Source organism: Lactuca saligna, chromosome 1 (genome assembly GCF_052625555.1).
Source record: "Lactuca saligna cultivar CGN05327 chromosome 1, ASM5262555v1, whole genome shotgun sequence".
Taxonomy (NCBI): Eukaryota; Viridiplantae; Streptophyta; class Magnoliopsida; order Asterales; family Asteraceae; genus Lactuca; species Lactuca saligna.
This window is the reverse complement of record NC_136417.1, coordinates 4,209,781-4,226,567: the sequence shown is the minus strand read 5'-3', so window position 1 is coordinate 4,226,567 and position 16,787 is coordinate 4,209,781. Positions and strand designations below refer to the sequence as shown.

General features: G+C 29.6%; 1 protein-coding gene across 3 annotated transcripts; it reads left to right on the top strand.

Moving 5' to 3' along the window:
• The first annotated feature begins 5,108 nt into the window (after window positions 1–5,108).
• Window positions 5,109–7,054, top strand: LOC145032866 (S-adenosyl-L-methionine-dependent methyltransferases superfamily protein). 3 transcript variants are annotated; one of them, XM_078981923.1, is made up of 3 exons: window positions 5,109–5,222; window positions 5,344–6,338; window positions 6,756–7,054. In XM_078981923.1, the coding sequence occupies exons 2-3, from the start codon at window positions 5,428–5,430 to the stop codon at window positions 6,844–6,846; spliced, it is 1,002 nt and encodes a 333-aa protein (XP_078838049.1). In that variant the 5' UTR covers window positions 5,109–5,222; window positions 5,344–5,427; the 3' UTR covers window positions 6,847–7,054. The 3 variants fall into 3 exon arrangements, with proteins under 3 accessions (XP_078838049.1, XP_078838100.1, XP_078837983.1); XM_078981974.1 differs by having other exon boundaries at window positions 5,203–5,386; window positions 5,483–6,338; XM_078981857.1 differs by having other exon boundaries at window positions 5,203–6,338.
• The last annotated feature ends 9,733 nt before the right edge of the window (window positions 7,055–16,787 follow it).

The window sequence follows — 16,787 nt, the reverse complement described above, 5'->3', positions numbered from 1 at the left end:
AAGAAGTTGCATATTTGTAAAATTATTTATAAATAGTTTAAGGTAGAAGGATTTCTCACTTTGTATATAAAAATGTTTAAGGTAGAAGGATTACTTTCCAAATCCAATAGATACACTACAAACATCTACATAGGTAGCCGATATCAAAATTCAAAACTATTAATTACAATATCTTGTTGAATAAAAAGTGATAAGAAAAATTCAAAAGTATTAATCAAAATTCAAAAGTATTAATCCAAAAAAACATGTCCTATTACTTTTTATTAAACAATATATTGTAATTAATAATTTTGAATTTTGATATGAGTTACCTATGTAGATGTTTGTAGTGGATTTGTTGGATTTGGAAAAGTAATTCTTCTACCTTAAACAATTTTATATACAAAGTGAAAAACCTTTCTACCTTAAACTATTTATAAACAATTTTACAAATATGCAACTTCTTTTAAATTGTTAAGTATTAATATTCTGAATTGAAAATAATAATAACAAATGTGAAATGACCATATACAAAGTAAAAATATACGAGCAGACATTCACGATTTCAATACTAAAAGCAGCATCATCTCCTTCACCTCCACCCTTAAACAATGTCATTAATATTATTTTTTTCATTTAAATGAATTTATATGTATTAGTAACAATATTAATAATAACAAGTTCAAAAATAGTATTCTTATTTATATTTTTAATAATAATAATAATAATAATAATAATAATAATAATAATAATAATAATAATAATACATGTTTTGTTTGTAGAAAAGTCTTAATATTTTTGTTTACAAAAAAAGTCCTAATATTTTTGTTTACAAAAAAGTCACAATATTTTGGGTTAGTTTACGAAATAGTCCTAAATTAATTTGTTACAGGTTTCAACCGGTTAAAAAGGGTCAAAATGCAAATTTTTGCCCGTTTTCAGGACTTTTTCATTCATAAAAAAATCTTGGGACTAAAGTGTAACTTTTCCGTAAATATTGGTGCTTTTATGAAGATTTCCCTATGAATTATTATATCAAATTTAACAACGTTATTGTTATATTTAAAAAAAAACATATATTTGTAAAGATTTCAACTATATACGTGTTTCTGCGCATTACAATGTCAACTTAAATACAAATTTCAGTTCCACTTAAAAAACCAAAGAATACTTTGTAAATAGTTAAAAGTGATAAAATGTAGTGATAAATGCAAAAACAAAATTATAATCTCAATTTAACTAAAATATTTCCTAAAGATATTTTTGTAATCGTTAAAAGTTTTCAAACAAGTAGCTTAAAATAACTTGCAGATAAAAGTCATTCAAAAGATTGAGATATAATAGATGTATATATTATCATATAATTCAAAATAATCAATATATTATATCAATTTAGTATACAAATTATTATATCAAATTTAATAACAACGTTATTGTTATATTTAAGAAAAACATATATTTGTAAAGACTTCAACTATATAGCTGTTTCTGCGTAACGCTCGGACATTCGTCTAGTATACTTATAAAGAAAGCATATTTCTTTTCACCACATTCATTTGAAACTCCATTCTTTTTTTCCTTTCACCACATTCATTTGAAACTCACACGACTTTTCAATTTTTTTCTAATAATAATTATAATTTGGTAAAGTATGTTACATAAATATCAAACCAAAAGTATAATCATATATAAACTAAATTTAATATTAAAATAATATTTTACTTATACTTATAAAATCGTGTTTTTTAAATTTTAACATATTATATTTAATTTATTAGTTTTAATATATTTCTGGATGTAAACCATTATCATTTTAAATGTATAATTTTGGAACAATTTATATAAAATACTTAAATTATTAATTTAAATATAACAATACAGGGTCAACTTAAAATATAATTTTTAGTTTAACTTAAACAACCCAAAGAATATCTTACAAATAGTTAAAAGTGACAAATTGTAATGTCTTTCTAATAATGATTATAAGTTGGTTAATAAGGTTAAATAAATATTAAACCTAAAGTGTAATCATAAACAGACTAAATTTTAATTTTAAAATAATATATTTACTTCTATTTATAAAGTTATGCCTTAAAATTTCAACATATTATATTTAATTATTAGATTTAAAATGTTGTTGTATGTAAACCATTATTAGTTTAAAGCTACAACTTTTAAATAGTTTGGATAAAATACTTAAATTATTAATTTAAATATAACATTATAGTGTCAACTTAAATATAAATTCTAGTTCCAGTAAAAAAACCAAAGAATATTTGTATATAGTTAAAAATGATAAATTTTAGTGATAAATGCAAAATCTGAATTGTAATATCAATTTAACTAAAATATTTTCTAAAGATACTTTATAATCGTTAAAAGTTTTCAAATAAGTAGCTTAAAATAACTTACAATAACAATAGTTAAAAATAACTCTATATAAATGATTATATTGTTGCCTTTAAAATCAAAAAATAACGTTTGATGTTTTAAATAATTATAATGATAGAAATTAAAACATTAAGCAAATAAATTTTAAAAAATTAATTAAAAATAACAATAACTATAAATAGTATTAAACCATATTTAATATTTAATTTTATTGATGTGTAACTTGCGGGTAGAAGTCATTCAAACAATTGAGATTATGAAGTTATAGTAGATGTATATATTATGATATAATTCAAAAGAATCAATATATTATATCAATTTAGTATTATATCAAATTTAACAACAACGTTATTGTTATATTAAAAAACTATATTTGTAAAGACTTCAACTATATCGGTGTTTTTGCACAATACAATGTCAACTCAAATATAAATTTCAGTTTCATTTAAAAAATCAAAGAATATTTTGTAAATAGTTAAAAGTGATAAATTATGGTGATAAATGCAAAAACTAGATTGTAATATCAAATTAACTAAAATATTTCATAAATATATTTTTATAATCGTTAAAAGTTTCGAAATAAGTAGTTTAAAATAAATTATAATAATAATAGTTAAAAATAACTCTATATAAATGAGTATATTGTCAGCTTTAAAATAATTAGAATGATAGAACTTTAAACACTAAGCAAATCAATTTTAATAAATCAATTAACAATAACAACAACTATAAATAACATTAAATCATATATTATATTTAATTTTGTTCATGTATAACTTGTGGGTAGAAGTCATTTAACCGATTGAGATTATGAAGTTATAACAAATGTATATATTATCATATAATTCAAAATAATCAATATATTATATCAATTATATATACAAATTATTATATCAAATTTAACAACAACGTTATTCTTATATTAAAAAAAACATATATCAGTAAAGATTTCAACTATATAGGTGTTTTTGCGCAACATACATGCATTCGTCTAATATGTAAATATTTACATATGAACATATCGCTCTCTCTCTCTCTCTCTCTCTTTATATGTATATATATATATATATATATATATATATATATATATATATATATATATATATATATATATATATATATATATATATATATATCCCCTCGCTCAGTTTAATATTTTTTTGGGATAGAGAGGGTGGTGGTTTTTCCCGCCTGCTTGTAATTTGTTACACAGGACATGACATAATAGAACAGATTGTACTGTGTTTGACCTGTATCAGCACAGTTTGATGTCATTAGGATAAAATTTTGTTTATTATAGCATTGTACTTTGTATTTCTTCATATTGCTGATGTATTTTGAAAGAACTACCCTATTATAACAATCCATCTAATTACAAAGCATATGTTATTGTTACAATTGTGTAGATATATCAAAGTACATTGTACTAATAAGAAAATTAAATGAAAATACAATGCTAGAACTGGGTAGATTTTTCAACTACTTTGCCTTAATAAGAAAGACTATACAGTGTTGTATAGAAAATGAAAGTAGGAGGCTATAGTAAACAAATAAAAAAAAGTATATTGCTATTTCTTACTTTTAGCCATTTATTATTCATATATAATTAAACCTATGTAATGATCCGCGCAAAGTTGTGGTCTTTTTACACGATGATGTATTCTTATATGAATGTAGTTTTTCGACACAAATACAATCATTTATTATGCGATAATGATTTGTATATGAAAATTAACTTTGGATTCTATTAGTTGGTTGTTTTGTTTGTATTTTTATAATAGTTTCTTTCTTTTTGTTACTAACAATGTACTTGCTTTATTCTAAAAAAGTTTACAAAACTGCGTTTATATTTGTGGAAGGTTAGGTTTAATTACATTTTTGTGAGTATTAAACACCGGTTTGCCATTTTGAAATGATTATATTTATGGTGTAATGTTATGAGATACAGCTAACATTATGCATGATCTATTACTACATTTTAAGCTTAGCCTTACGTTAATTGGAAGTTTATAGTTTATGACTTACTTGGTGATAAATTAATGTTGAGAAAAATACAATAATAAATTTAAAGGATGTGAGATTATTTTTTTTATTGTATGTCCTTACATAACGGACAAGAGACAAGAAAAGTAAAAGAATCAATAAGTTCACAATTTCGTGCTGAAATATTTATTTATTTTTATTTGTTTGAGAAAACTTATGAATATTTATTTCATGTTGTTTGTGAACTTAGGATAAGGTTATAGGTACACACCGAATGACATATATCTTTTGTTTATGGTTGTCCTAAAAAAGTTAATAGATCTTATCAAATTTATCTTATAGATTTTGTTCATCAAGCATTATTATATAACAAAGATGAAATTGAATATGCGATATGTCGTTATATCTGTCTTATTATCATTATATAATATTATAGGAAGATTCGATTACTATAGATCAAGCTATATTAAAAGGTAACTCATAATAAATAAATAAATAAACTAAAAATAAAGTTGATCTAATCCGGTTGATTACAAATTATTATGTAAATCCAATACATTTAAGTTTGTTTTCTAAAACTACAAATCTAAAAGAATGAAAATGAAATTTTTATGGAATTTTTGAAGAAAAGAAAAAAAAAAAAAAAAAAAAAAGATGTTAACAATTCTAAAAATAAAACAAAATCAATTATTGAGTTTTGTCACCATGTTAATCACAATGCCTAGAAAGTGAAAACTAGTTGCAAAACCAAAAAAGATAAAAACAATTGCCCAACGCATCCACGAGGAGGGAGAACTTGGAAGATTTTCAGCCGACGAACGCTAGGGTTTAACAACCATCAATCTTCAATTTGACGGCTGCACAAGACAGTAAATTCTTCTCCTTTTCCAAAATTTACAACTTACGGTGATCCAGATCACAAGCAACAAACACCCAACGTGTATTTCCTTGGCATTCGTTTCTAGGGTTTTAAAATTGATGCTTTTACAGGTTACACGATCGAAACCACATCAATCTCTAGCTTCCACTCTAGGTAATCTTACAAAGCACTTCCAATCTACAACCACAAATACTATGAAAGAAATCAAAACAAAAAAACTCACAAATCCGTCATCGCCATTGAATCCAGATACAAAATGTTCTTCGAGTGTCAAATCAACCCCAGAAATCGAAAAGAAATATGTTCATCGTGTATATGATGCGATTGCACCTCATTTTAGTGCAACCCGGTTTGCGAAATGGCCCAAAGTTTCAGCCTTTTTGAACAATTTGCCATCGGGGTCTGTGATTCTAGATGCAGGATGTGGTAATGGCAAGTATCTAGGTTTGAATCCCAATTGTTTCTTCATTGGTTGTGATATAAGCGCACCCCTTATTCAGATCTGCAGCGACAGAGGCCATGAGGTTTTTGTAGCGGATGCTGTGAATCTTCCATACCGAAGCTCATTAGCAGATGCTGCAATTTCGATTGCAGTTTTGCATCATCTTAGTACTGAAAGTAGGAGGAAGAAAGCCATTGATGAACTCATAAGAACTGTGAAAAAAGGTGGGCATGTTTTGATCACTGTTTGGGCTGTCGAGCAAGAAGATAGATCTTTACTGAATAAGTGGACCCCACTTACGGATAAGTATTTAGAAGAATGGATTGGACCAGGTAGTCCACGGATTCGCAGCTCTTCTTCAGTCACCTTAGAAAGCATTCCTGAAACTGAGGTGAGTGTTTCACAGGAAGAGGAAGTTAAAGATTTTGGTAATTTGAGTTTAGGAGAAGAGGGAATGGAAAGTGAATTTAAAGAAGATAGAGAAAGAGAAAGAGAAAGGCAACAGGAGTATTTTGTGCCATGGCATTTGCCTTACCATAGAGCAGAAGTGAGTGGAGCTTCTGTAGGAGCAGTGGAAAATGGTCTTGCAAGGAAAGATGATCAAAAGGGTGCAATCGTCTATGACAGATATTACCATGTGTTTGGTGAAGGTGAACTTGAAAGGTAATCTTCTAATTTCTGCATGCATCATTTCTATATTGTTTCTTGGGTTGAATGCAAAGAGTAGCAACATACTTCCATTTATTTGTTATTATTATAGCATCTTGTACATTTATTTGTTATGTGTCTTGCATTTAGCCTGTTGTTCATATAATGTTGTAATATGTAAGGTGGTTGGTGTATATTGTGTTGCTATGCATAGTATAAGTTAATTGATTTTATTATATATAGGTTTAAAAGGGTATGTGAGTAATTGTAACAAGGAGATGTCAGGAATTGAATTCCATGGGTTTCGGTTTCCCAATGGAATGTTGCAATCCTTTGCCCCACATGGTGACAGAATGAGAGTTTATAAGCTTTAAGTTTTTATTATTAACAACACAATTTTTTTTTTTTTTTTATTGGGTTTTCTTGTTTCAGGTTGGTTTGTGGCATGAAGAATGCAGTTATTGTGGATCAATTTTTTGACAAGTCTAACTGGTGTGTCATTCTCCAGAAAACTTCATGTTAGATCATATTCTGATGCATTTCTTGCTAAAAAAAGGTGTGATCAAAATGAATGCAAATCCACAACTTTTTTTATAGCAGTTTTGGTTTATTCAATGACTCCTGATTTCAGGTGTAGCATTCTGTAATTTTTTGTGAACTTGTGGACTTGTTATATTTAAATGTATTCGAAACTAGGCTTCTGTTGAATGGAAAGGGTTAGCAAAGTACAACTTTAAATGTATGTGGTACAAGTCATCGGAGCATACCCATTCAAAGTGCTTTTATTTGTTATTTAAAATAGGATAACTGCTTGTGAGTAATTGCCAAGTTTGTGAAAAAAACTCTTTAATTTTTTTTTTCAGTAAAAACTCACATTTGGCAACTTTTTGGTTTTGACCAAATTTTTTGTGTTTGACTCGTAATTCTGTTGTTTTTCATATTGTTTATGGTGTTATTTATAGTTTTCAACATTAAAGTTAATGTTATTTTGCCATTAAAAAAACACATCAAATGCCAAGAGTGAAATACACAACCTGAGAAAGAAGCCATGTATAAATCATCATGAAGAAAAGCAAACAAGATCTTCACATTGAACTGTTTTTGGATGAAAAAGGAATAGAAAAATGCAAACCAGTATGATTGATGCAAAATCTGCATTCTCTCCTTCATCGCTCCCTTGTGTTTTGACAGAGAATTGATTTCAAGTTCATCAACGAGCTCATATTTTTGACAGATAATTGATTTCAAGTTCATAAAATCTGATGGCTGTGATTTAGATGGAGATGTCAATCTCAATTTCATAAATAATCGATTTCAATTTCACGGAGAAGAAAAACAATTTCAATTATAATTTGAGATGAGAGAACAATTTCACAAAGGGAGAAAATAAGCTTACCGGTTGGAGATGTTGCTCAAAAATTGAGGGTGGAGGGTGGCGGCATTAGAGTAGGTCTTCGGATGCCGGTGAAGATGGAGTGGCATGTGGGTTCTCGTTTCAGCGATTGAGGAAAAAGAGAAGCGGAGGCGAGGCTCGTTGTCGTTGAGGACGAATGTAGGGGCAAAAACATGAAGAAACCATATTGGACCGAATCAGCTACTTTGATATCATGGACCGAGTCAGCCCATTGGTCGGCAATAGTTGACCGAGTCGGCCCTTTTGAAGCTCTACCACACAATCTAACTATTGATCGAGTCAACAGTCTGCGGACCCGATAAGTTCAAAACAAACCGCCCTTAGAATTCTCCTCTTCACCTACTATAATATATGAGCATCATGTCACTGATTTTGATATGTATTTTACACACACACACACACAAAAAAAAAAAAAAATCATTTTTCGCGGAATATTTTATTAAGAAAATTAGCAAGATGCTAGTGAAAGTTACATACAATTATTACAAGCAAGCATAGGAGGACAACACCACACATTCTAATTTAGAGAACTTAGATTGGCACGATGTTTGAACCATTTGTACGAAATAAATTGAATCTCATATGCCGTTTTCACAAAGGAGCACCTCATCTTTTAAAAAACAAGAGTATTTCGAGCTTTCGTAATCATCCATATGGAGAGTAAATAAGACCAAGCTTCATCCTTTTAAACTTTTTGCTTAAGCCATAGCAACACATCTTTTGTGACAGATCTGATAAACTCTTAGGAGGGGAAGGTAATATGCTAGACCAGTTGTGGAGCCACTTCCAAACAATCCGCAAGAACTGGCAGTCTAAAAAAAGATACCCGGTATCTTCACTAGCAAGAGGAATTATATCTGTTAAGAGACTACCCCTCTCATGGTAAGATTCATAGCAAAAGGAATTCTATCCATTAAGAGATGCCAAATGAAGCAATTAGTTTTTATGGGGGCCCATGAAACCCATTCAAATTCAGAAAATCACCATCAATCCCCTTGCTATCCATTAGAACCCTTAAAGATTTAACGGAAAATACTCCAGTTGAGTCACCCTTCCAATTCCAAGAATCAACATCTGATGAAAGTTGCATATTAGCAACAAGATTGTTGAGATCACATGATTCCTTATACTTGGTTTTGTAACATCCCGAATGAGGTACAATTATCATTCTTTAATCTTTCCTTAATATGTCAAAATTAGTCCTTATATGTGAAAGGTTGGCAAGTCAATACGCGGGGCGTACGCATGAGTACGCGCAACATACTCATGCACCATGTAGGATCGCGGAGGCCACCTAGTATGCTGGGCGTACCACTTGGTATGTTGGGCGTACTAGGATCATATGCAAACCCTAATATTCTTTTGCCCCCTTTAAATAGAACATGATGGTCTCATTTCTAGCCACCCTTATTAGCCTCCAACCTTCTCTAAAACCCTAATTTCGTGTGTGTGGCTTGTGAATGTGATTTTGCAAGTTTTGAGTGATTCTTGGCCCTTGTAGTTGAAGAAGAAGATTAGAGAAGAAGAAGGTGCAATCAAGCTTAGAGATCCAAAAACCTCCCAGCTTCGTGCATCACTTTCAGGTATAAATCTTATACATTGGCTAGTGTTCTTCTAGATCTCTTTAGTGTAAGTTTTATGCAGCCCCCAAAGTTTGGACCTTTTTGAAATTGAGAATCTCCAGAGAGTCTAAGCTATCCTTTTATGCATCTTTGGGCTTCTAGGTTGGTAAAAATGTTTGCTTGATCTTTCCTTTGCCCCCATGCACGAGTAAAGTACCTTGGAATGGATGAAATGATGTTTTAGCCTCTTCTAGCCATGCAAAGGCTTAAACCCCATGACTTTATGGATTAAGAGGTCTTAAATTAGTCAGATCTATGGATGGAGTGGTTGTCTTAACGGATTAAGACCAATAGTAAGGAAATGGGAGTTCGTAGAGTACATCGTGCATACTCCCAGTTACACGCAGCATACCTTGGTGATGCTCCGTCGCACGCTTTGTCAGGTTGTACACCCAATGTTAGGGGTAGTACACCTAGCGTACTCGTTGGGTGTTGACTTTCTGTTGACTTTTGCGGATTTTGACTTTTGGTCAAAGTTTAAGGTTTTGGACCTAGGGAGGGACAAAATGGTCCTTTTGCCCTTAGTAGGTTTAACTGTGGATTTTGGACTCGTGAGTGGTTTGGACCTTAATCTAATTAAGGTTAATTATTTTTTTTTAACTGGGCAGAGTCTAGATCCGGCAGTTCGGGTGCTAGGTTTTTGTGTCATCAGTATCAGGTAAGTCTCCTCACTTACTCTTACATGTATGGTAGGATAGTTGTAATATTATGACCAGTTGGGTCTAGATGTTATGTTGTGTTATGTGTTGATATAATATTTGCCTATGACTGGGGCTGCTTATAGCCAACTGGGGGATTGCAGATAACCTCACGAGCTTGTTGTTAGCTCACTGGGATTGCTGATAGTCTCAGGGTTGCAAATAACCCATAAATGCTTACTTATGTTATGTTATATGTCTTATCTTAGGGAACTCGCTAACCTTTTGTTTACGGTTGTTGATTTGTATATGGCAGGTACTTCGCAGGAATGCGGGAAGGCGAAGGTTTGATTGTACACACGCACTTGAAATTTACTACTGGGACATGATCTTTTATGTACTCTAATAACTATGACATTTGTGTTTTGAGATGACTTGTAATTGATCTAGTTGTGAAACTATGTTTTTAGAAGTTTTAAAAATGAAAATTTTGGTCTAAAATTTGAGATGTTACAATTTGGTATCAGAGCACTGGTTTGAGGGATTTGGATGAACCATTGCGTGATTCCAAACTCAAACTGAGAGTTTGAACATTTTTAAGAACTTAACAAGGAATGAAGACTTTTTACAAGTGGAAAAAAAACCCCACAGAAACAGTGTGTACAATCGACCATCGCTCAAGCGGCAGTTTCCCAAAATATCTCATTTTCATTTTAGTATAGTGTCTACAATCGACCATCGCTCGAGCGGCAGTTTCCCAAAATACCTCATTTTCATTTTAGTATTGCAGAGCAGACATGTTGTATTATGAGCAAATAGGATTGCATGCTAGCTAGGTGTAGGCTAAGGAATATTTTTGAAAAAAGTATAAATGTTGTCTGATTAATGATGCCTTAGCATAGGAATTCATTCCTTATGGGATCAAATTTGCCTTAATTATTTGTTTGGCGTATGCTTTAGAGTTGTACATAGTTAGGATTTTATAGCCTTAAAATGTCTAATTTAGCCTTTCTTCCTGTTCCATGTTTGGTTGTGGATTCGAGGTAGGATCGTTTATTCGAATTTCTGTCGAGTATCGTACTATGTACAATTGCCATACGTGAGGCAAATGACGAGGGCAGCGGAGATCTCATGAGGTAGAGTATTGTTGGGAGTGGTCTAGAACTAGTATCTAGACGTATGTTTGAGGTTCTTAGGAACCAGTAGGGTGAGTCCATAATTGATATGAGGAGGTAGAGTTTTTGGGGTCTCGAGGGTATGACCTGAGATGAATACAGATTGGTGTAGAAGATAGTATTGGGCCCATACTGCTGAAAGCACCGGATTCATATGCGGCTCGGGAAATAACCTCGAGGGACTAGAGATCTTGTAGGGCTATGAGAGTCAATATATGTGTTTAGTTTGTGCTAATGATTTTCTTATGTATTTCAATATGGTGGTTACCCGAGGTTCAGGCTCCAGCGACCCTGAGAGGCCAAGTGCCAGTGATGATGAGATTCACAGGATTGTTACCGCAGAGGTCGCCGCGGCAATCCGAGAGGCTATCCTGAAGATGTTTGGGTTTGTTATGACCACACTGATTGATACATTTGATTAGCGTTATGACGATGTTACTGAGGCTATTGTTGTCGCAACCAGAGCCACCACAACTCTCACTGCTGCGAGACCACAGGGGGTGATTCATTGTGGTATCGGGAGTTCACCAACATGAAGCCACCTGAGTTTGATGAGACCCATGATCTAATTGTTGCTATGAGATGGATCTCTGATGTTGAGGGATGTATCAATACCTGCTCATGTCCGGAGAATTTGAGGGTTCGGTTCGCATTGAACCTGCTTCGCTTGGTAGCGAAGGACTAATGGAAGTTTGTTACCGCTGACTACATGCCTGTAGAGCATGTTACGATGAATTGGGAGATGTTTATTGTGATGTTCATGGATGAGTTTGTACTTGCAATTGAGTAGGAGTTATAAGCCATAAACCATAAACCTTAATTTATAACCCACAAGTTAAAATCATAGGTCATAAGATATAAATCATAAACCATTATATCCTAAGTCTTAAAACCTAAACCATATGTCGTATATTCTAAACCATAATCATGAGTGGTCTAATATGCTAAACTAACTTATACCACTATTTAAGATACCAAACAAATTTAGACCGCGATTCTTTATCTCTATAATCTTCGAACATCTTTTAAATAGATTTTTATATGTGGTGGACGCAACATCCTTTCTTTTTGTTTTGCAAAAAGAAAACAAAAACCCTCAAATGTCTTTAAATTTTAATGTAGAAAAATATCTAAGAACATCATAAACAAAAACAAAATAATTATGTGTAAAGCCAAAAAAGTGGGTCCAAACAAAAAAAGCTATTAATTTTTTTTTTTTTTTGAGAAAAAATGTTAATGGTTTCTTTTTTTTTTTTTGAAAAAATGTTGAAGTTATTTTCTGTTTTTTATATAAAACATAAAGATTACCGGTAAACCTTCAAGACGAAAAAAATATATTTTTTTAAATAAAATAAAATTATGATTTAATCCAAAAAAACAATATATATACTTTCTTTTATATGGTTAACCTTAATAATAATAATAATAATGATAATAATGATAATTATTATTATTAGTCTTCACCCTTCTTGTTAATTTTTATGTATTTTCACCAAAAGATCTTTTTAAGTAGGTGTTTATGAGTGTTTTTTAAAAGTCGGTAATTTAAAAAAGTGTTTGACGAACATTAATTTTATAACAAAAAAGAACTTTTCAAAAAAAGTCATGAATTTCCGATTTTTTCAAAATTCTAAAAGTTTTCTACCGTGTTTTTCTACCATGTTTTGACAAATTCTTTTACATATAACAGCAAATTTATTTTAAAATTGTCAAAGCAAATAGATAAATAACAATGTAGAAATCTTTATGTCAAACAAGCAATATTTATAACATCACAATTGAATGATTGATGTCATCATACAAGTCGTTGGAATCATCAATGATTTAATTGATGAAATTTGTCTCGTCCTCCAAGTGGTATAAATCATTTGAACCAAGAAAACTAATGTTGTTGTCGTGCTTTAATTTTGTTGCTCTTTTTTGCCATTGATTCTAGATAATATATTGGGTTGTTATATATATATATATATATATATATATATATATATATATATATATATATATATATATATATATATATATATATATATATATATATATATATATATATATATATATATATATATATATATATATATATATATATAGGGTTAGGTTCATTTGAGACGACCTAATTTTGTGAGACCGTGAGACGTATTTATTTATTTATTTTTTAATTTTTTTTATTTAATTCAAGTTCCGAAAATAATATTTAAAAAAAGAATTTTTTGATTTTTCCATTTATTTTACATTTTAAAATTATTTTTAGAATATGTACAGTGTAATATTCTATTTAGAATATATTTCACGTATTTTTCAAAAAAATAAGATTTTTTTAAATTTTTTTTAGTTAATTCAAGTTCTGAAAATAATATTTAAAAAAAGAATTTTTACATTTTTCCATTTATTTTGCATTTTAAAATTATTTTTTAGAATATGTCAGTGTAATATTCTATTTAGAATATTTCACGTATTTTTCAAAAAAAAAAAAGGATTTTTTTATATTTTTTTTAGTTAATTCAAGTTCCGAAAATAATATTTAAAAAAATAATTTTTGGATTTTTCCATTTATTTTGCATTTTTAAAATATTTTTACACGGCCTCACAAAATTAGAATGGTCTCAAATGAACCTGAACCTATATATATATATATATATATATATATATATATATATATATATATATATATATTAAGATTTAAGGCTCATATTAATTTGGTAATTATAACTAATTTATACAGATTTAGGATCTATACAAATCTAGAGTAAATTATATGAATCATCCCTCGTCCAGATATCAAAATGCACGTTCAATCCCTATTTTCAAAAATTAACTCGAACCGTCCCTCATTTGGTTTTAAGTTGCACGTTTCATCCCTCCGGACATAAAAAGACAATTTTGCCCTCGTTTATTTCTTTTATGATTTATTTTCCATTTAATTGTTATTAATTAATTAATTATTGTTTTTTTATTATAAAAAATAATTATTTATTGTTTTTTATTATAAAAATAAAAGAAAGAATATTAACCCTAAACAGATCATCTCGCTTTCCCCATTTCTTCTTCAGTGTGTCGTCTTCGGTGTGTATCATCACCGAACCATGTCATAAGTCCATCGGAGAAGAAGGAGATTCAGATCGGAGAACCAAGTTCGGATCGAACATAGATTGTCTCCATCGACGAATCTCCTCTGCGTATTCAACCTCGTTCCCACCGTGTACAGCCTCCTCCTAAAACCCCCAATCAAACTCCAACTGTGGTGGCGACACATAACGGAAGAAGAGATTACTGGTGGTGGTGATGCCCGATCTAAAACCCCCAAAGTGAAATCCTTCATGAAACCACCAAAGTTCTTGATCTGAAACCATACATCATATCCCGATTTCTCAAAACCCTAGCATATGGGTTGCAATGGTGACAACATGTTTGCTCTCTTTCTCTCTTTCTCTCTTACCCTCTCTCTCCCTATGTATTGCATCAACATACATACACAAGGTGTGTTTGTATTTTTTGTTTCTCTGATCAGGAAGAAGAAAGAGGAAACAAATAGCGATGAAGGGTCAAGGATTGAAGGAAAAAATCAGATGAGATCAAAGGGAGAGAAATCGGTGTGTATATTTCAGGTTTTCAAAAGGATCCAACACCATTTTTGATTTCTAGAATGATTTTGAGATTTCTGAAACAATTTTCTGTTTCTAGGATCATTTGGGCTATAAGTTTCAGATTTTTTTATTTTTTTATTTTCGAGTTCTGGAGAAGAGCATATCGGGAGAGGAATATAACGGGTGGGTGTGCACATTTCCGGTGGAACTCTATTTTCCGATAGTGGTGATAAGGGGCGGGTGCGCACATTTTCGGTAGAACTCTATATACTGGTGGTGCTGCTGGTGGTTAAGTGTTACAAAAGAGGAAAAAATATATATTTTAATTAAAATATTTTTCAGTAATTAAAAATAATTAGAAATGTTAAAAATAAATGAAAAATATATTCAAAAGGGCATTATAGTCATTTCATGTATCGCAAGGGATTAAGCGTGTAAATTTAAATTAACGAGGGATGAAATGTGCAACTTTTAACTAAATGAGGGGCGATCCGAGTAAATTATTAAAAATAGGGATTGAACGTGCATTTTGACACTTGGACAATGGACGATTCGTGTAATTTACTCAAAAATCTAAGTGTCCTGCAATTTTATTTTTTGTTTTACTGAGATTTTCACAGGTTTCCTGAGGGAAAGGAGTGTAAGGCAAACTTCCCTCCCACTCCTTCCAGTCTTATAGTAACATTTTCAAATGAATGTGAATTGTGATGTTTAAGTGGATGCATTTTTCTAAGTAGAACGACAAACTTTAAACTAACTTCTTCATTTACAATGCATGATATATATATATATATATATATATATATATATATATATATATATATAAAAGATTATAATGTGGATGTATAACTATTGTACGGATGTGTGGATAATGTTATTTTACGAGAATTACTAAGAGAATAGGTTGTTTAGTAATTTAAATACGTTCAACCTCACATAACTATCGTCATTTTCATGTATTCTAACTAATTTTTATTCATTTTTGTTCTCATGTATCGTTTTTCACTCATTTTTATTCTTATAGAATACGATTCAATAAACATTATGACAACCAACTGACAGAAGGAGAATAATAAAAAAGTCTATAATAACCTTATAGATGATTTAATTAGCGAGAATGCATGATAATTACAATAGTTATGTAAGAATGAACGTATTCACATTATCAAGCAACGTATTTTCTTTAACATTCTCACAGAATTATATTGTCCACACGTCCGCACAATAGATGTTAATTCATATTTAAACCTAGCTTTCTTTATCTCTCTCTCTCTTTATATATATATATATATATATATATATATAGAGAGAGAGAGAGAGAGAGAGAGAGAGAGATGATGGTTTAAATAAAAACAGTAAATAGTGTGAAAATGTAAAAATATTATTTTATGTTATTATTCTGCAAATAATTTTATATCATCAGCTTTATATCATTATTTAACAATAAATAAATGAATAATCAAATTTTAAAATTAATATTAGAATTTACTACAATAATACACATACATAAAATTTATAAGATAATAATAACATTCTAATAAATATATGAATAATCAAATATTAATATTCATATTAGAATTATTTCAATAATACATATATACCACATTCACTGCAAAATAATAATATAAAAATATTGTTTTTACGTTTTCTTACTATTTAGTGTTTTTATTTGAATTTATATATATATATATATATATATATATATATATATATATATATATATATATATATATATAAACAAAACGAAATAAAATATAATAATAATAATAATAGATAATTTAATGATTTAACAGGACTGTAATTACTTTAATAATTAAATTGATACATTGATAAAGATATTTTATATTTTTATTATTTTATACTCACGATAAAATCAAGTAACAAAAGAAAATGCATTTTTAGAGTGTCAAAAATAATTTAATAGCATTTCATAATAAAAATATTTAAACAATAATGAAAATCAAAATAATTTGTATTTTTCCAGAATTTGTTATAAGTTTTTATGACCACATTCGGTGCATAATATATTATCCA

Coding starts and splice junctions, on each gene's coding strand:
- LOC145032866 (XM_078981857.1), top strand. CDS start 5,332: ATGCTTTTACAGGTTACACGATCGAAACCACATCAATCTCTAGCTTCC. Junction 6,339..6,755: donor GGTGAAGGTGAACTTGAAAG/GTAATCTTCTAA, acceptor TTCTTGTTTCAG/GTTGGTTTGTGGCATGAAGA.